Below are 19,408 nucleotides of genomic sequence, written 5' to 3'. Positions count from 1 at the left end.
TGGGCCCAAGCATTGAGCTGTTGGCGATCGATATCCTCCTGGTGTGGATAGCTCAAAGGTTTAGCTCGAAAGCTCAAGATGGGGTCTTCTCCAAAACGCTCTAATTGCAATGTTGAACTAAAGAGGACGATAGATTTTTCGATCTAGCCTGTGATACATTATCTCCTCTCCTCACATAGTGACGGTTTATATGGCCCTTCTTCCCCTCCCGAACGCCTAAAGGGACTTCAGTGAGTTTGGCTAGATCCGAGCAGAGAATTGAGTAGGGCATTGATAGAGACGTAGGTACCAATTTCCTTCCCACAATTCCAGGCACATGTTACCTCCCTGGCGTGAGCTGGACGAAAACAGGTACATTTCCTTACATATACTGCAGAACCAGGTGTAGATACACATACATACCCCAGGGCCACGCACTCGAATACTCGCCAGCTTAAATAAAAGAGACCCCCCTTCACTAAGCTTTCGATAACTACATCTCATTTATTCATCTGAATAAACCAGAGATGAGCGGACACCCCACCAGGTGGCAATTACTCTTCAAGCGAAGCTCACATCCCGATTCTGAAAATCGAAAGGCCACCACCATGCCTTATGGACCTGCACCGCCAATGCCTCCGGCGGTCGAGGCGCACCGGACAAGGCGGGATCACCCGTTAGAGCGCTCCCCAAGTCGCCCATCAAATCGCTCATCAGGTTGCCCGTCAGAACGCCCGTCTGGGCGCGATCGCCCGTCTGATCGGCCGTTAGATCGCACGTCAGGTCGCCCGTTAGATCGCTCGTTAGACCGCCCGTTCGATTACCCATTAGATCGCCCGTTAAGTCGCCCATCAGATCACCCGTCAAGCCGTCACGCAAGTCGCCCGTCTAGTCGCCAGTCAACCCCGGTGTCGAGCCCGGCGCTATCGTCGGTAGACCATTTTTCCTCGCGGACAAGTCTAGGTCTATCTAAGAAACCCTCATCACTAGCTGCCAACGACTCAAACTTCAAACTCCAAACTTTCAAATACGACGCTACGCTTAGCAATACAACTGTGACACACAAGATTAACGGTTATAATGAGGTCTGGGTTCAGGAACGAAGGCTTGGGGGCGGGGCATACGGAGATGTGTATCTCCAAAGAAGTAAAGATGCCAGGAACTCGGTTCGTGCGGTAAAAGCAATCACCAGGAGCGCTCACATGAACGATATAAAGGCCATCAAGAGGGAGTTGAATGCGCTGATAACCCTGCGAAAGGTAATAGTCTAATACCATGGCGTCCATGAATCCGTTGACTAACTGATACCTATTGTTGTCTATAGCATAAAGATCATTTTGTTGATTTCTATGGATGGTACGAGGCCACAGATAACAGTGGTACCGTATTTATCGCTATGGAATATATCTCCGCAGGCGACCTATCAACATACATGGAGGATGACCCAGCGCTGGCAAAGGAGAACTGTAAAACAATTGTTAGGCAAATTCTGGGGGCTCTTGTGATAATGCACCAACATGATTTCTGTCACCGAGACCTGAAGCCACAGGTCTGTCTTTCCACATCTTGCTATTCACCCCCTCCTACGGTTGTAGAAACATAATTGCTAATGCTAACCATAACTTCTCATTCTTAGAACGTACTTGTGGCTTCGACATCACCTCTAAGGCTGAAGCTTGCGGACTTCGGCATTGCGAAATCAACGAGCCAGGACAGTGTGATGAGGACCGCAATCGGCACAAGCAAATATATCGCCCCAGAGGTCTATAATTTGCTTAATTTGGGGCCAGAAGAAGAGTACAGTCAAGCTGTCGATATGTGGGCTTTGGGGACCATCGCCCATGAGATCATGACAGGATCAATACCATTTTGCGCCCCTGCGCCCACGAACAATACCCGTACCCAGAATGACAAAGATAACGCAGTCAATAACGATGACAGCGCGATGTTCAGCGGGATAACCTATGGCAACTCTGGACGGAGCACCAAGAGTACTACAAGTAATACAAACATAAGGGAGTTGATAGAATTTTGCGATGGAAAGAGAGACTTTCCTCTTGCAAGATCAGCGAATGGCAAATTGGCATATTCCTCCATATTCAAGGACTTCATACTATGCGTCCTTGTCCCTCAACCAACCCTCCGCTTAACCGCCGCCAGAGCACTTGAGCATCCATGGATCAACGAAAACGTCGCTTTAGTCGAACCTTGGCACCACGCTATCAAACCTCCCGTTTCCCGCACATGGTCTGGTTTTACTCAAACTGAACGTTTTGAAGCTGAGCGTTTCGAGGCTGAACGTCTTGAAGTTGAACGTCAAGTCGCTGAAGATGAGCGTATCCGACTTGCAAGGGCTCGGATTCGTGGTCTCACGGGCGTGATAAGGGCCACCAAAGTGTTTCGTGGAATGGTTCCACCACGCCCGACAGTTACCGATGAAGAAGAGGAAGAAGAATTTCAGAATTATGATTCTTATAGAGGGACTGAGCGACGTGATGAAACCAGATACTCAGGGGATCAATATTCAGAGGTTGACTACGCGTACGACGAAGCTGAATTCGAAGCCGAGCGTGATAAAGCCCAGCGTGCTGCAGTCGAGCGTGCTAGAGCCGAACGTGCTAGAGCCGAACGTGCTGAAGCCGAACGTGCTGAAGCCGAGCGTGTGGACCAGGAGCGGCGTTCAAAAGTTGCGAAAGCTAATATCCTTGGCCTCAGGGGAATGCTCAAGGCCGTTAAACGGTTCCGTCAAGCAGTTCCACGCCCCGAAGCTACGGATACAGAAGACCCTGGTTATCATCATCCTCGGCGTGAGGATGTATATGTCAGGCACTCACAAGATCGGCGTGAGGATTCCAGGCACTCCCTAGATTACCGTGATCGCGAGGATGCCAGACATTCACAGGATTGGCACGGGGATGCCAGGCAACAACAACAGGATCGGCGTGCAAAAGCTGGGCGGCTTCAACACAAGCATATATCTGAAGCTGAGCGTGCTTTCCTTGCAGCTGAAACTGAGCGACGTATGCGAAGTAAGCTTGCAAGATCTCGGCTCCTTGGTCTCACGGGAGTATTGAAGGCAACCAAAAAATTCCGTCAATTGTCAGTTTCGCATCAAACACATACGGATCACGCATATACGGATCACACGTATACGGATCATGAAGACCTTAATGATGATGTCGATCCTTTGGATACCGGGCGCCCAGCGGTGGAATCTCAGCGTGCAAGGTTGGAGCGTGAGGGTCGTGCTCAACGTGAAGCTGAAGCTGAGCGTGTGAGGCAGGAGAAAGCGAAAGCTAAAGCTAAAGCTAATATCCTTGGCATCACGGGAATGTTTAAGGCCATCAAACAGTTTCGTCGGAATGTTCCCACACCGGCAGCAGCAGCCCCAGCACCAGCACCAGTTATCGATAGAGATGCGGAAGAGATCTACGATCCGCTCAAAATCAATCATAATATCAAATTCACACAGCCCCAGTATCAGCATGCTTAATCGGATATTTCCGGTGTGTCCAGTGCTCTTTCGAGAGTGTGGGATTTGTCTCGGGCTGGATGTAGAACATTGGTGTGCTTGGTCTTTTTGGCGGAACAAGAGGACGCGGGGGACTATCAGGATCACAGAATCCCATCAACCGCTCTATCATATATTTTTATTTACTCTTCTTTAATTTTCGGAGATTGTTTTCATTCATTTCATCATCACGTCTGGCGGAGAAACAACCAACTATTTCACACTTGACCTGGATTCTCGCAGCGTTTACAACACTTCCACTATTCGAACTTTCTCACGACCTGCTCTCCTTCTACTCGATTTACTAGTGTCATGTGGTTTTTCTTTTTTTGTTCTGGAACGTCATTTTGGTTTTTGATTGGATGCATGTACATAACCTATACTCTATGAAAGCATTACGCTCTTTCTTTATGCACTGGAATAAAACTACATGTAATAAGCTACGTTCTCTATACAAGTAGTCCACGAAGTAAGAGTCTAATATCGGCGAAAAAGGGTGTCCTCCCAACCCCAGGCCTCACCACGAGCACTGAAAGACTGCGCATGATAAAACCTGCGTGGGGAAATGGAACATGATGTAATAGAGCAGAGTATTGTAAAGATGGACCATACATAGAGTACACGTATCCGGGTACTACGTTCTCGTACTCGCAGCGCACTACCCGAAAAGGCCAGCCCTGATGTGCGATTACTATTGCATTGAAAGGCAAAAATTAAAATTCACTTATGACTACTACGGAAACAGCACCAATTGAAACCTAAAAGGATAGTTCCGCTACATCCCCATTTCATAATTAATAACATCTTCCACCGGATCAGAGGCTATGCATATGCATAACGCCGACTGAGGTCACATCATGGGTTAGGGTTTCATGTCTTGGCATAATTTCTAGTGCTCAAGTTGTTGGTGAAAAACTAGCCTAATATATCATTGCCGAGAAAAACGATGACTGGACCGTCGCAGCGACTGGACCCTCCCTTCTTCGCGGTATCCCTTAGACCGCCAGGCCCGGTATTAATGTGGATCACTAGTGGTGGGTTAAAGGCCCAAATGCTCCTACTATCACGGTAAGATGATTATCAGACTATGGGAAGCGGTACCAAACATCTCCAGTCATAGAGTTCATGTTATCATACCTAATTTATTCGGCTAGTGATCCCTGGCGGTCTAAGGGATAACATGAATTGTGTGATGGCCGGGGTATACAGGTAGATAAAAGAGCATTCTTGATAAAGTCAGACACTTTCCCGGAATCTTTGTCCTGCGCTCCGGATCACAAACCAGGTAAGTTCGGCCTTAAATTGGTGAAGAGCCCCTAGCCTTGTACCAGAATAAAAAGGGTTTGGGAAGGGGGTGAAAGATTTGGCGTAGTGGTCTTTGAGATACGTATACATAAAGATTCTCAAGTCTTTGCATTGCACCGTACTAGTATCGATACGGAGGTTTTACCATATTATTATATATTCCTAGCTAGGCCTACTATCAACCACAGATTTAACGGGCCGTTCGATGAAATGGTCCCATTAGCAACCTGCAAGGTGAAATTCCTTGAAATCGAGCGTTGGACTGCCAAATACCAATGCCCTTTGGTGATGTTCGTATAATGTTTTCTGAGAACGCATAATATAGGTTATAGCGTGATAAAGTAGCACACAGAGCTAGTTCTTCAGAACTTCCCATAACGGAGTTTTCAATTTGAACGGAGTTTTACCTCCGTTCAGGCCGTTTCCAAACACGCCCCAAGGTTTGTTTCTGGTTACTGTGCCCATTTTATGTATCTATTGGCATCTGTCGATAGAGGCATCCTATTCTCAGTATTTTCTTTCCGGATGACTCAAACTATCCAGATGAAACCCGGATAGGTAGGATAACGAGACTTGATGGCCCCGATATTCTGTAAGCGATAGCGGGATCAGTCCTTGATTGCTTTACAAAATGCAAAGTTCAGTTTCTCCTATCTGCACGAATAGCGTTTTGTAACATCGATCATCCACGAAACAAAGAGATATGCCATAAATAAAAAACTTCCATTCCCACTACTCTGTCTTCAGAAACCCCTCGTCATCAAACAACCCTCTATACCTCGCCAGCTCCACCAACGTTTCCTGCACCACCCCCTTCCAATAGTCCCCATAATTTTCCTTACTATAATACCACGCCGCATGGTTCACCCCCCTTCTAAGCGTCGGTGCATCTTTCAACGTGTCACCATCATTTGCAATCGGCAAATCCGCATACGCCCCGCGGTCCTCCAGCCGCAGCCCTAGGGCCGCAAGACTTGCAAAGATCGTGTCTGCATCGGGAGGTACATTAGGCTTCCCGCGCGGGAAGTTGGCAAGCAGCTTTCGCCTTATAAGGCAGTCGAGCTCGGAGAGCGCCGTGGCGGGGAGGGCGTCGACGTCGACCATATGTGTGCGGCCTAGACGGCCATGCCAGTTCTTTTTGATGAGTTCCTGGAAGAGCTCAGGGGAGGCGCAACCTCGGCCACTGGCGATGGTGCGGGGGTTGTCAATGGGAAGGTGTGGGGGGAGGGTAGTGGGGGTGGGAGTGGAGTTAGCTGTGGTAGCAGGAGTGGGGGTGGTGGTGGACGGTGCTGATTGTGACCCTTGGAGGCGGGCGACACTGGCGGCGAGGTGCGTGTTGACGCTTGTGGTGGCCTTGACCTCGGCGAAGAGGGTACGGACTATGGACTGGAGGGCGGCGACGTCGGTGGGGAGGGGTTTATCAAACGAAGATTTGGTGGGAGAGCGTGGGGGCGGGGTGGTAACGTCGACAGGGGGGGATCGACCGAACGCTGATGTGGTGGGATCAGAGGGGGCGCACGAGGCAAACGGGGAGGGTTGACCGGACCCGGAGGGTTGAGCGAACGGGGAGGACCCAGAGGCTTTAGTGAACGGGGGGGGTTGACCGGACCCGGAGGCTGGAGCGAACGGGGAGGGCCCAGAGGCTTTACCGAACCCGAAGCCTTGACCGAACCCGGAGGCTGGAGCGAACACGGGGTTAGCACGAGAGGATGGGCGCGGGGTATATAGCGACTTTGGTGTAGATGGGTTCGAACGGGATATGTGGGGCGGGGAAGCTGGGGAGGCGGACATACCTTTAGGGGATCCAAACGGTCGAGTATATTCTTCTCTAGCTCCCCCCTGGAAAGCCATGATGTGATGCTTGATAGTTTGGATAGTCGGAGAGGGTTTAATTGTGTAGTTGTTTAGCTGTGTAGTTGTGTTGTTGTTGTTGTGGTTGAGGACGTTAGGAGCTGCTGATCGATGACACGTTCGATGGAGGCCTGATTATTGGTAGCACAAGGCCGCGACACGGATTATCACTCGGGTTTGCTATTTCTGTTGATTATGCGAGTGATGCTCTGTGATTATGTACCTCGTTGCCAACCCGTTGATTATGTGCAGCAGCCCAACCTGGCTGTGACAATATCTGACCCTTCCCCCCGGAACTACCCCTCTTCCCCCACCATACGCAATTATATACCTTTCGTAGCGTGCTGCATCTATGATAATCAATATCCTGCACAGTTTACCATAGCCGAGCATATATAGATCGCGCAAGGATCCAGTCAAATAATTAAGGTAGAGGCGATATATATATGAGGAGATATTAAGTGTAATTAATACAGGACGAGTGTGATATATTATATCTCGTATTGTTATTTTTTTTTCTCTCACGTGTGGTTGCCAGTTGCATAAATATGATAAGTAATTCGGTACACGGTTGAACCACAAAACCTGTGTTCCTACAACCGACGGGATAGCCATACGCCCGGTGAGAAACCCTACTGGTAGCAGCTCTCCTTCACACTTTCGAAACTCTTTCTTGACCGCTTCATTCGTTCGACCAGACCGGAGCCTCTACAATTTTATAAATTCATCAGCAAATGAATCCAATTTTCACATTGCCTGCATGTTGGGAAATGAATCGCCGTAAACGTGTTTAATAAAGTCACTGTCTCTCGCCTTTAAATGAATCAAATTAGTATGAGGAAACGAACCGGTAAACGAATCCTTGAGTTCAGTACTTTGTCGCTTAAGTCTACACATTTCTTATCTGAACAACGCCTAAAAAGTGATCTTGATGAGAGTTGGACTCCTGCCAGTAGGTTGACTGACTAATATAGATCTTATCACTTGCGCAATCAGTTGAGAGACTAATGCTTTCCCGAAAGGTAAGTAGTAAAAGGTAGTCAATGGATGCCTTTCCTCGAGACCTTTACTACCACACCATATTTGATTCATTTTCCGATGTCTTTCATGACGCATTCCCTAAGGCCTTTTCCTTGTGCCTTTCCCGAGTTTTAATCAGTACTTAGATATATCAACCCTTTCTATGGGAAAAACATGGAGAAAAGCATCGGGAAAGGTATGCTACACTAATCACAATTAATGTGTCTCGAAAGGGATCGAGTAAGGCATAAGGAAATGGGTCAAAGATAGTATGGTAGAAAGGATCTCGAGGAAAGGCATCCATTGATTGCAAGGGTCTCGCCACTATTACCAGGGTTGCATTTGTATGCCCGGGTTGGCTGTTGTCTGATCTGTCGTGATTTTGAGATATCTGGGCATGCAGTACAGAGATGGTAGAGATGCGAGTCACGGGTTATCTAAATGTAGTTATTGTACATCCAGAGTTGGTTTACGTGCAATGCGCACTTATCAGAATGCATGCCCCAAGGCCTTGTTTTCAGGTACGGTATAAACCATTGCCAAGTTGAACGCCTTCTAGACAATGTACTACCACTTAGTCCCAACACAAATCCAGACCATTCCCGATTAGCAAAATCTTCCTCCTTTTCTTTATTCGCCAATACTCGAATATCTATCACAAGCTTGATAGCCAGCCCTACGCTCGATAGTTGTACAGCCGCATTCGAAAAGTACTGGCACCCTACTATATTGAGTTGTTCATGAATTGTAGCCCACCAACAACCATAGCACTCGCGCATACTCAGCTTATTGACAGGTATGACCGCAATAGAGACATTGCAGCTCTCTCTGACAACGGTCTCGAATATGAGAATTGCAAAGCAGAAAGGACTGCCTCTTGAGTTTGGCCCGGAGGTGCCAAAACTTTTCAAATGCGGCTGTACATAGTTTATTGTCGTCATGACATATCACTCGTTGACTTAAAGACGTAGCAACATTCCCCTCGTTTGAACTTGCCGCCCTAAAATCCCAATTCCTCACAACTCCCTGGCCCTTATTTTAAGCTTACCTATCCCTCCGTCTTGAGGTACGTATTCAGCAACACCACCGAGATAAACAATCACCCCTTATTCACCCGCCAACGCAACACCCTCGAAATCCCACTTCACCAGCACCAACACCACTCCCCGCTTAGTCTCTTCGTCTTATATACTTCTACACAGGAATGGTACCCCACGAGAGAGGGTTATATAGTCACACCATCTAAACCAGGAACTCCAGTCTGGGATTTATCGATGCTGCCTAGACATAACCCTAACCCTGTCCATCAACCTACATACCAACTCTATCCTCGGCCTCTCTAGCCTATGGACCACCAACCCTTATACCAACCTTCCTTACCAGCCTAATGACCAACAACTAAAAACAAAAACATAAAAGCACACAACATAACCCCAGCAAACGCTCCCGCCCAACGTACTCACCAGCGAGGCGACCCCAATTCGTCACAATATCAACCCTCTTCAGTAAGTACTAACCTTCTTCGGTGCCGGCCTTTCGCGGTGTGTAGACGGCCATATACGGCACCAACCTCTAACCCCAAACGTACCCCGAAATCCCCAAAAGCCGGAAATCCGCACACCACATACAAGCTCCCCACGCGCAAGAGACGCAAACCTCACACCACATACAAGCTCTACAACACACAAAACCTCCTTACCGCAATTAACACAGTGGAAGAAACACAGCCAGCTAGACCCCAGCCGCAATGAACAGGACTCCCAGCTCCTGTTCCGCCAGCACGGGAACTGCCACAAAAGAGGCCAGCTAGCTGGGCGCAGATGGAGGGGAAGAACTATATTACTATTATTATATGACCCCAGGAGATCCAGAGCGGCAGGAGGTAGGCCTTCTTTGTTCATCGATGTGATATATATGGATTGATGGTATATATCGAGGTGGGGGAGTTCACTTTACGATTGGAGTCGGTAGCCACGAAAAACGGAACCGAGTGACAGCTCATGACGCCCTCCCACCCCCTCGCCCCCCCATATATCCCTCCACCCCGACCCCACCCTCAATTATACACCACACCCTAACTCCCTGTTTGACATCTGCAGGGCCCCTTGTCCATCATCCCACTTCTCGAACCACCGGGTCGCCGGCTACATAGCTATAGGCACATACCATACTCTACCCCACACCTTCATTCCCGGTAGCTAGCAGTGTATATAAGAACGTTAAACCCATACTTTCATAGCAGCCATATACGTATATTACAATTCAACCCCAGCGTCCCAAAAAGCACAAGACTCCAAAAAGCTACAGACATACAAAAACGACCAAAAACTAACACAAAAACAGCCCAGAGTCCTATATACACCCCCCGTCCCACAGCACGCTACCTCACCACCCACCCCCCGCCCCCCAACTCCCCCTCGCTCGCCGGCCCCGCACTGGCAGCACTCGCCCTCCTCGCCTCCTCATACGCGGCCTCCACCGCCTCCCTCATCACCCTCCGCGGCGCCTGGCGCCCCAAAAACATCTCAAACTGCGCATACCCCTGCTCCGGCAGCACCTCGAGCCCATCGACGCCGATCCACCCGCGGTGCGCCAGCGCACGCACCTGGTGCAGCAGCGGCGTGACGCGCGGCTTATACGCGAGCTGTTGTTGCAGGTTCACCTCCGTTAGACTCTCTTCAGCACGGCCGGGGCGGGGGCGGGGGCGGGGGCGGGGCAGGAACAGGATGTGGAAAATGCATACCTCGACGCAGACGCCGCCCGTGGGGGACGCCAGCCACGCCTCGGGGAGCGTGAAGTTTGCGGGCGGCGCGCCCTGGATGCTGTGCGCGGGGATGCAGCTGACCACGATGCTGGGCAGCCAGAAGTCCTCGGGCCAGCGGTTGTCGAGTGAGGGCAGCACGCGCACTGTGCTCTTTGTGCCGGTGCCCGTGCCGGTGCCGGTGGGGGTGGTGGCTGCGGCGTTGGTGGGGCTGCTGGCGCCGGACGGGATGTGCGTGTCGCTGGTGGTGGGCGAGTTGCGGCTGGTGGTGTGCGGCACCGCAAGGCTGCTGCTGCTGCTGCTGCGCGACTGGCAGTTGAAGTAGTGGGCGAGGTCGGCGGCGCGGTTCACGGAGCGGCCGTAGATGAAGATGTTCTCGACGCCGAGCTTCTGCAGGGCGTAGACGGCTGCGCGGGCCATCCCGCCGGCGCCGACGACGAGCGCGCTGGTGCGGGCGGTGATGGCGTTCACGGGGGTGAGATAGCGGAGGGTGCACGTCCGGATGCCGATCCAGTCCGTGTTGTCCCCGTGCAGGCTCGGGTGCGCGCCCTCGCCGCGGGCAGAGTCGATGGGCACAATTGTGTTGACGGCCCCGATGGCCCGCGCATGGTCCGAGATGCTGTGCAGCAGCGGGATGATCTCGAGCTTGAACGGCAGCGTGATGGACGCCCCGCCAAAGTTCGGATCGTGCACAATATGCAGCAGCTCATTGATCGACGCCGCCTGCTGGACGCGGTAGTTGTGCGGCAGGCCGTACACCGCGTAGCCCGCATTGTGCATCGCGGGCGAGAGCGAGTGCGTGATGGCCGACCCAAAGATGCAGAACTGCCTCCGTGGCAGCACCGAGCACGCATGGATCGCCACCAGCGCCTCCCGCGGCGTGACGGCGTCCTCCTCGTCCACGGCGATCAGCTGCTCCTTCTGGCACTCGACCAGCCGCGGGTGCGTGACGGGCGACAGCACCCGGTTCATGAAGCGCGACATGCGCCCCAGCTTGCCCGTGTTGAAGGCGATCAGGGGCGGCAGGCTTGGCTGCGCGGGGCTGCGCTCGGTGACCGCGGCGTTGCGCCGCCGCTTGACCTCCCAGCTGAAGGCGATCGCGGCAAAATTGTCGCCCGGGACCGTGGCCCGCTGGCTTAGCCGGGCAATGTCGCAGCCCAGCTGGGCCGCACGGTCGTAGACCTTCATGCGTTCCGGGCTGTCCCAGCCCCCCACCGCGCCGGACTTTTCGTGGTGCGAGCCAATGATCTTGGTTGCGCCTCTCGACGCCACCAGTTCGCGGATTCGCTGGTCGCTGTACTGCAGCTCCACCACAAGATACTCGGCGCCCAAGCGGAGTCCGTGATAGAGAAGGTTAAAGTAGTCGTCCTCGCTCCTCGCATCGGCGGGCCGCGCAGGGTACGATCCGTCCTGGTTGACTGTGCCCACATGGTAGATGATGGGAAGGTGTGACTGCCTCCGAACGTATGCAAACTGCTCGCTCACGAACCGGAGATTCGCCGGGTTGTCCCTCTTGTCCGCCCCGATAGGCATCCCCGAGTGGAGCAAGTGATCGATCCTGAGGTCAAACGCCTCGACCGTCGCACCCAGGTCGTCAAGATCAATCCGGCCGCCATCAATGGGCCCAAAAGAGGCACTGGGAGGCAGCACAAGGGCATAGGTATACAATCTATCTTCGAGCGCCGTCGACGCGGCGGCAGAGGCCGGGTGAGGGCTGTTTCGGTCCCACACAATCAAGGGCGCCATCTCCTGCTGAAAGGCAAAGTTGAGCAGCCTGAGAAAGTCCTGCTCGACCTTTTTCAATGTCGGGGACGACGGCGAGGACTTTCCGCTCGTGGACAGCTGCTGCTTGTCCCACATGTTGTAGAACTCGAAATTGGAGCACACGGTATACATCGGCTCCCTCCTAGCCGCAAGTCTCCGCAGCGTCTGGGCCGAGGCCGACACCGGGCCAGCACCACCCGGCAGCCGCAGCTGCATTTGCATCTGCTGCCCCAGGGCCGCGATCGGTGGTGTCGCCCCGGGCGATTGCGGGCTGATGTACGCCTCGACCTCCTTCTCGTGGCGGACGATATGCACGACGGGGTGCCGCTCCATCCAGTCGCGCAGCAGAGCGCGGGAGCCTGGCTTCTCCACACACCCGCTCGAGCACACGATCACGGCGCCCGTGTCGTACTCGCGCAGGATGTCGGCGAGGATGTTGGCCTCCTTGGTGCGGTAGGCGGGCCAGCCGTGGGCCGTCGCGTACTGGCCGGCGGCCATGCCCGTCACCTGGATGAAGTGCATGTCGGCGTCGATGAGGCGGCGGCGGAGGGTTGACGAGACAATGACGCCTATAGTAGACTTGCCGACGCCACGCAGGCCGATGAGGGCGATGGAGGCATTGGCGGGGAAGCTCTTGGGGCGGGAGGCTGACAGGAGCGGTGGGATCTGGCCGTGGCGGGGGAGGGGGGAGGCGTGTGCCGTGGAGGCGGGGATATTGCTACTGGAAGGGCCGAGGGGGGAGCGAGGACGCTGCAGCTGGCCGTCGAGACCAGCTACCTCTGCGAGTTTCCGTTTCATTGAGGAGGTAGCGCGCGAGAAGGGGGGCCTGGGCGAGGAGATCGAGGTCGAGGAGAATGACTGCTGAGGTGCAGGAGAGACAAAGGTCTGAGGTTGCGTGTGCGTGTGGTTGTGGTTGTGGTTGTGGTGGTGGTGGTTGTGTTCTGTGTTTTGCTGCTGCGATGATGAGGCTGATCTGGACGACGACGACGACGACGACAACTCTTTGGGCGATGATGCTGATATGGGGGGGGCAGCATTAGCACGGTTGTGTTGGTGATCCATCACTCACTTGGAAGGAATAACAGCAGAGTGGGAGTACTGGACTGAATGGGTGGAGCCCGAGCAGTGAGCAGCGGCATGAGCGGGCTTGCGGCTGTTGGTTAGGTGTAGGAGACGGGAGAGTGACATGGGGGGGGGGGGGGGGGGGAGGGAGGGTGTGAGGGTGTGAGGGTGTGAGGGGGGGAGATATGGGTGGAAGGGGGGGAGAGATCGAGTGTGGAGAGGCAGAGGCAGAGGGGGGGGGGTGGGAGTGAGTGAGGGGGGGGAGGCGAATGGGCGAATGGATGGATGCGTGGATGGATGGATGGATGGGGGGGACGGTTGAGACACGGGGGAGAAGAAGCTCCGGGGGATACTCGGGAGCAGACAGACAGACAGCTCGAGTGTGGGGGAGAGAGTTTACTGTCTTGCTAGTACTCTGCTCTACCGCAAACCTGCAAACACATGCTGTCAATTGCAATTGGCCATCCCTCCTCTGTCTGTGGTGGTCACAAAAAAGAAATGCTGCGCGTAAATCTTTACCCGGCGACCGCACAGCAACACCCGAGCCGAGCCCAGCCCAGCCAGCACCCAGCACCCAGCACCCAGCACCCAGCACCCAGCACAGTTCAGCACTCCCGGATAGCCAAGCCGCCAAGCCGCGCTTCACCGAAACTAGCCCACCCCACAAGCAGCTAGTCCGCATGCAGGTCTGTGTCTCGGTTGCGGTCAGGAAGGTCAGGGGGGGAGTCAACACTTGGTCATGGAGCTCTGTACTCTTTCTGTCCTTCTCGTGTGAGTGGGTTTGGCTTTGTCTGTCTGGCGGGCTGTCTGGCGTGGGTATGTCGTCTCTCTGACAGGAAGGAGGTACGTATAACGGTATCTTGATTACCAGTTCTTGCTCACCGCTCACAATCATATAACCACGTCCTCTTCCTGTCCACTTCTCACGCACCAGTGCCTTCATCACCCACTACCCTCATACCCCATACCCCTCCAGTTCTGTGCAGAACCCCAAATGTAGGCACATATACTCCACAGTGTGAATAAACCGCAGTTGATCATCTACCGAGCAATTACAATTACAAAACTACATGCCGTAGATCGCGTACATGCCTCCATCTACCGTCACTAGTACTCCAGACAATGCACGACTCGGCAAGCTCAGACCGTGGTTGCTACGGCATCTGAGCCCTTCCCCGGCGTTCTATCCTTACCTTGCCTGTCTTGCGGTAGATACGTTACTTAGAGTAGAGTACTGATCTAGAGAATGTAGAGTAGAGATGTTGTACCTACATTCGATCGGGTGAGGAGTGCTTAATCGTGATACCGACGCAGTGCAAGTTCCAAGAATCCAAGAGTGGGCGAGACAGCCACTGACTGCTATCCAAGATCACAAAGACGTAGAGTGTGGGGTGTGAGCGGGAGTGAGAGTGAGAGCCTCGTGAAGTGTACCCTCCTCCTCCTCCTCCTCCTCCTCCTCTCTCTCTCTCCATGTCTCACTCCGACGTACATACCCAATAATCCTGCTCCCATCCCACAATCCTCTCCCATTATTCCCCCCCCCCCCAAACCACCAACCACGCTCCAATCCGATCCCCCCAGTCTTCTTCCCCCCCCCCCGTAACACTCTAAGCGTAATGTTCCAAGCCTTCCCCACAACTTCCCCGCAAAAACTGGCCTGCCCTGCAAAGCGTTAGAACAGGTATCATCCATCCACATCCACATCCACATCCACATCTACCCACCCCAACCAACATCACATCTTCAATTCCGGGCACTCTCTCTGTCTGTCTGTCTGTCTATTTGTCTGTCTACACACTGCCCATCCACCACCACACCGCTGCCCACCCATTGGCCGGGCATAGAGAGAGGCAGAGAAGAGGATCTTGGAACTACAATAACACATTCGTGAAGCAGCACAGTACAACATCTACACTATAAACACCACCACCACGCCCACACCAGCAGCAGAGCACCCCAATCCCCACCCCGTCTATGCCCCCCCCGCCCGCACACCCCCCAACATGAGCGCGCCGCCGACCACCCCCACCCCCACCGCCACAGCCACCGCCACGCCCGACCACCCCGCGCCCAAACGCATGCGCGTCTCCCGCGCCTGCGAGCAGTGCCGGTCGCGCAAGGCCAAATGCGACGGCAAGACGCCCGGCTGCTCCCCCTGCGTGACGCTCTCGCAGACCTGCACGTACGGCGCGCAGCCGCGCAAGCGCGGGCTGCCCCCCGGGAGCGTGTCGGCGCTCGAGCGCACGGTGAAGCTGCTGCAGCGGGTGCTGGGGATGCTGATGGACAGTGTGGACGGCGGGGAGGGCGCCCTGCTGGCGCTGGTCAAGGGGAGGGGCGCCACGCTGTTTGATGAGGGCGAGGAGGGCCGGCGGCTGGTGGGGCTGTGGAAGGAGGGCGCGGTGCTGAAGGAGCTGGAGAGGGTCAGGGAGAGTGTGACGGGGACGGCTACGGGGGCTGGGGCGGGCACAGGAACGGGCACGACGGGCACGGGGAGCGTCGGCGAGAGGTCCCCGGATGCGCAGGATCGCGGGCCACAGGGGGAGGTACAGCTACAATTGGTGGGGGGCGAGCACGACGCCTTCCGGGACACGATACGGGCCATGGCCGAGGCGCAGAGGAGCAAGGACGCACCCCGGCGGGCATCGATGGCGGCGACGGCGGCGACGACAACGAACGGCGATGCCACCGCCACCACCACCACCGAGATGGACTGGGCGAAGGAGTCCCAGAGCCTGCAGCAGGACCCCGGCGTCGAGCGCGGGCGAGACAAGCCCCGGGACCCGCCCATGCCGCTGCTGCAGCACACGCCCGGCACCGACCACGGCTCGTCGACCGCGTCCTCGTATCCCACCCGCATGCGGCCGCCCCCCGTCGTGACGCCCCCGCTCTACACGCCCCTCGACGCCGCCGACACCGCCGACTCCGCCGACGACCACCACCACCACCACTTCTCCTCCGCCGGCCACGACAGCATCCTCCCCACACCCACACACGGCACACACGGCTCCTCCTTCCGCCCGCGCTCCTACCCGCCCGAGAGCCCCCTCCGCGAGAACCTCACCGGCACAAGCACAGCCACAGCACCGGAGCACCCCCCGCTGCCGCACAACTCCCGGCTCCTCCTCGACCTCTACTTTGCCTACACGCACGTCTGGTTCCCCATCCTCGACAAGTACGACCTCGTCCGCTTCTTCCACATCGTCAGCACCGCCACCGCCACCGCCACCTCGACCAAGCGCAAAGCCAGCCCGCCGCCCAAAGCCGACATCCCGCCCGGAAAGCGCGCCCTCCTCTACGCCGTGCTCTCACTCGCCAGCCTGCAGCACGACGCCCTCGCCGACGGCGGCAGTAGTAGTAGCACGTACGGGTATGCCTATGCCCCCACCACGGCCCCCCCGAGTGCGGCCACGCTCTACACCGCCGCGCAGGCCATCCTGTTCACCCCCGACGCCGACGCGGACGCGGACACGACCATCGAGCACATCCAGGCGCTGCTCCTGCTGGCGCTCATCAACCTCTCGCACAGCCACAACCACTCGGCCTACCTGCTCATCGGGCACGCAGGGCGGCTGGCCACAACGATAGGCCTCCCCGCCGCGCTCGGCCGCTTCGGCATCCGCGCCTGGACCGGCTACCTGGTCCTCGAGACGCTCATCAGCACCCTCACCAGCTACCCCGCACACATCTACAGCACCTTCTGGATCGGCATCATCGACGAGGACGGCTGGGAGGAGTGGGACAGCTGGAAGGAGCACCCCGCGGCCGTCGCCCCCGCACCACCGACAGCAATATCAAGAGACAGCGAGGACCCCGCGCACATCCTCACCACCTTCAACGCCCTCGCAAACCTCGCCCGCATCGTCTCCCGCGCCACCCACACACTCCCGGACCTCCACAACTGGTGCCGCGACCTCCCGCCCCACTGCAGCTTCGACGTCCTCAACCCGCTGGAGGTCGAGCTGCCCGCGCTGGTGCCGAGCACGCCGCACGTCTCGCACCTGCACCTCTTCTACGCGCACGCCATCCTCGCCCTGCACGACAACGCCGCGGCCACCGCCTCAATAGCCGCCATCCTCGAGGCGTTCGCCGAGACACGGAGTCTCGCTGTCGCCCCGCCGCTGTTTGTCGGCGTCGCGAAACGCGCGGATGCGGCGTGGGCGGGGCGGTTGGGGGTGTCGGGCGTGCTGACGGGGGCGGGGATATTGAAGGCGCCGGCGCCGGGGAGGAAGGGGGTTGTTGCGGCGGGACGAGGAGCGCCGCCGAGACGGCAGGAGGAGTTTGTGGAGCCCAGTAGGGTGTTTAACTTTACGCCTCCTCCTCCTCCTCCTCCACCGCCGCAGCCGCAGCCGCAGCCACAGCCGCAGCAGCAGCAGCCAGTGGGCGTTGGGTCGTTGCTGTCGCCGAGGGGCGGTGGTGGGCAGGAGGAGGAGTATGGTGGTGGCGGGGGAAGCCAGGCGGCGAGTCTGAGCTTTAGTCAGCCGAGTCCGGACGGGTTCGATGAGGAGATGGGGATGCTGGAGTGCTTGCCTTGGTGAGTTCTTTCTCCTGTTTTGGGTGTGTGAGTTGGACATTGGTGGTGGTAATATTACTGCCGGCATGGACATGGACTGTTGGGAACGCCGAATGATCAACTATTATCTGGCCGGGTTATTGGCTACTCAGCCTTGTACTGGACCAGAATATGATTGATCACCGGGCACTCCCAGTCCCCCCCAAATCTCACCATGCCACTGCCAACCACACCTCCCACCCCCCCTCTCTCCTTCCAACTACTAACAACCCCCCAGGACGCAAGCCGGCATCCCCGAGTTCATCCAAAACCTCGGCTACGTCGGCGGCTTCTCGCCCTCCGCCTTCCAGCTCCCTCCCGAGTCCCAAGCACCCCTCCAAATCCTCGGCCTGCGGCAAGACACCGACGCAACCTACAGCCACCCGGACGAGAACGAGATGGGCGCGGCGGCGGGGCGAAGAGGGCTAAATACCGTGCTGGAGCAGTGGCTGGGGGATGTATTAGGTGCTGGCGGGGTGGGGGGGCAGGGCGGAGGAGGGCAGGGCGGGGGGCAGGGGGGGCGGTGGAGTTAATGGTGTAGACTTTTCTTCCGGGTAGATCTCTTCTCTTCTCTTGTTCTTTTTGTTTGGTTTGGGTCTGGTTCGGGTTGGTTTCGGGACAGCGGGGTGAGGTAGAGGGGAAGAGCGTGGGGGTATATGACTTGATGAGGCGACTGTAATTAGTATTCTACATACCAAAAGATTCACGGCCATGACGCATCCTCCAACTCAGTCCAGCAGTAACGTGAATATTTTGAGCATAGATTATCACTCGGTGGATAACCCTAACCCATGCCGAGTTTCGAGCCAGCGAGCGAATTAGGCGGACGTCACGGGGTGCTAGATGATGGCTAACGTTGCCTTGTTAGTTTGGGGGGGGTGTGTCATGCGGCGATGAATGACGAGTGGGGCAGTGAGCAATAGATGGGGGGCAGTGCAGGGCGGTGTCATAATTGAGACATTTCTACTGTCGTTCACGGGGTATTGACGGACACTGGGTGTTGGCGGTCAGGTGGCTTTTTGACCAATAAGCAGAGCTTGGCTATCTCTCTTTTGGCTTGTCCGTCAACACCCAGTGTCCGTCAATACCCCGTGAACGACAGTAGAAATACGTCGAGGGGTGGGATCGAATCGTTAATCACGGGGACCCGGAGTTCAACGTCTAGATGTAGAAATACATGCATCTCTTTTGTCTCTTGGGATATAATGCACCGCATTAACGCATTATATCCAAGCCACATCCACCAATCCCCCGCATTATCAAGTAAGACGCAATAGATATCCTGTATGCCAGGCTCAGACGCGCGAGCTCGGGAAAGTATAGGGCAGGTGGGCAAAGTGTTTGAGTAAGGAGAGAATTCAGGGTCGTTTTCAACGTGTAAAGTAGTTTAATGAAATTCAAGATGTCTCTCTATGAGGCTGGCGGGCCTACCTACATGCCTCACTTAGCTGGTACATATAGCTTTCACATAGACCCGCGTGCTACCTATGATGAGTTGGGATGCGGAAAGAAAAAAATTCTGTTGCTCTATAAATCTCTATACAAAAACTTTCTTTTGAAATCCAGTTGATAGCTTTCCAGATATAATGAGAATTCGATAAGAAAT

At 55.2% G+C, this 19,408-nt stretch overlaps 4 protein-coding genes across 4 annotated transcripts; 2 read left to right on the top strand and 2 right to left on the bottom strand.

Moving 5' to 3' along the window:
* Positions 1–506: 506 nt before the first annotated feature.
* On the top strand, positions 507–3,472 carry H6S33_003319 (uncharacterized protein; the record flags this gene model as incomplete). Its single annotated transcript, XM_044834696.1, has 3 exons — positions 507–1,238; positions 1,304–1,528; positions 1,616–3,472. The coding sequence occupies 3 exons, from the start codon at positions 507–509 to the stop codon at positions 3,470–3,472; spliced, it is 2,814 nt and encodes a 937-aa protein (XP_044692526.1).
* Positions 3,473–5,527: 2,055 nt separating this feature from the next.
* H6S33_003318 (uncharacterized protein) lies at positions 5,528–6,646 on the bottom strand (the record flags this gene model as incomplete). Its single annotated transcript, XM_044834695.1, has 2 exons — positions 5,528–6,474; positions 6,589–6,646. The coding sequence occupies 2 exons, from the start codon at positions 6,644–6,646 to the stop codon at positions 5,528–5,530; spliced, it is 1,005 nt and encodes a 334-aa protein (XP_044692525.1).
* A 3,400-nt stretch (positions 6,647–10,046) lies between these two features.
* Positions 10,047–13,253, bottom strand: H6S33_003317 (uncharacterized protein; the record flags this gene model as incomplete). The annotated part of the gene is made up of 1 exon (XM_044834694.1): positions 10,047–13,253. One exon carries the CDS (start codon positions 13,251–13,253, stop codon positions 10,047–10,049), a length of 3,207 nt encoding a protein of 1,068 aa, XP_044692524.1.
* Positions 13,254–15,256: 2,003 nt separating this feature from the next.
* H6S33_003316 (uncharacterized protein) lies at positions 15,257–18,335 on the top strand (the record flags this gene model as incomplete). The annotated part of the gene is made up of 2 exons (XM_044834693.1): positions 15,257–17,784; positions 18,041–18,335. The coding sequence occupies 2 exons, from the start codon at positions 15,257–15,259 to the stop codon at positions 18,333–18,335; spliced, it is 2,823 nt and encodes a 940-aa protein (XP_044692523.1).
* Positions 18,336–19,408: the final 1,073 nt, after the last annotated feature.

This window comes from Morchella sextelata (assembly GCF_020137385.1).
Source record: "Morchella sextelata strain SCLS chromosome Unknown scls_14, whole genome shotgun sequence".
Lineage (NCBI taxonomy): Eukaryota > Fungi > Ascomycota > Pezizomycetes > Pezizales > Morchellaceae > Morchella > Morchella sextelata.
This window is presented reverse-complemented; position numbering and strand designations above follow the sequence as displayed.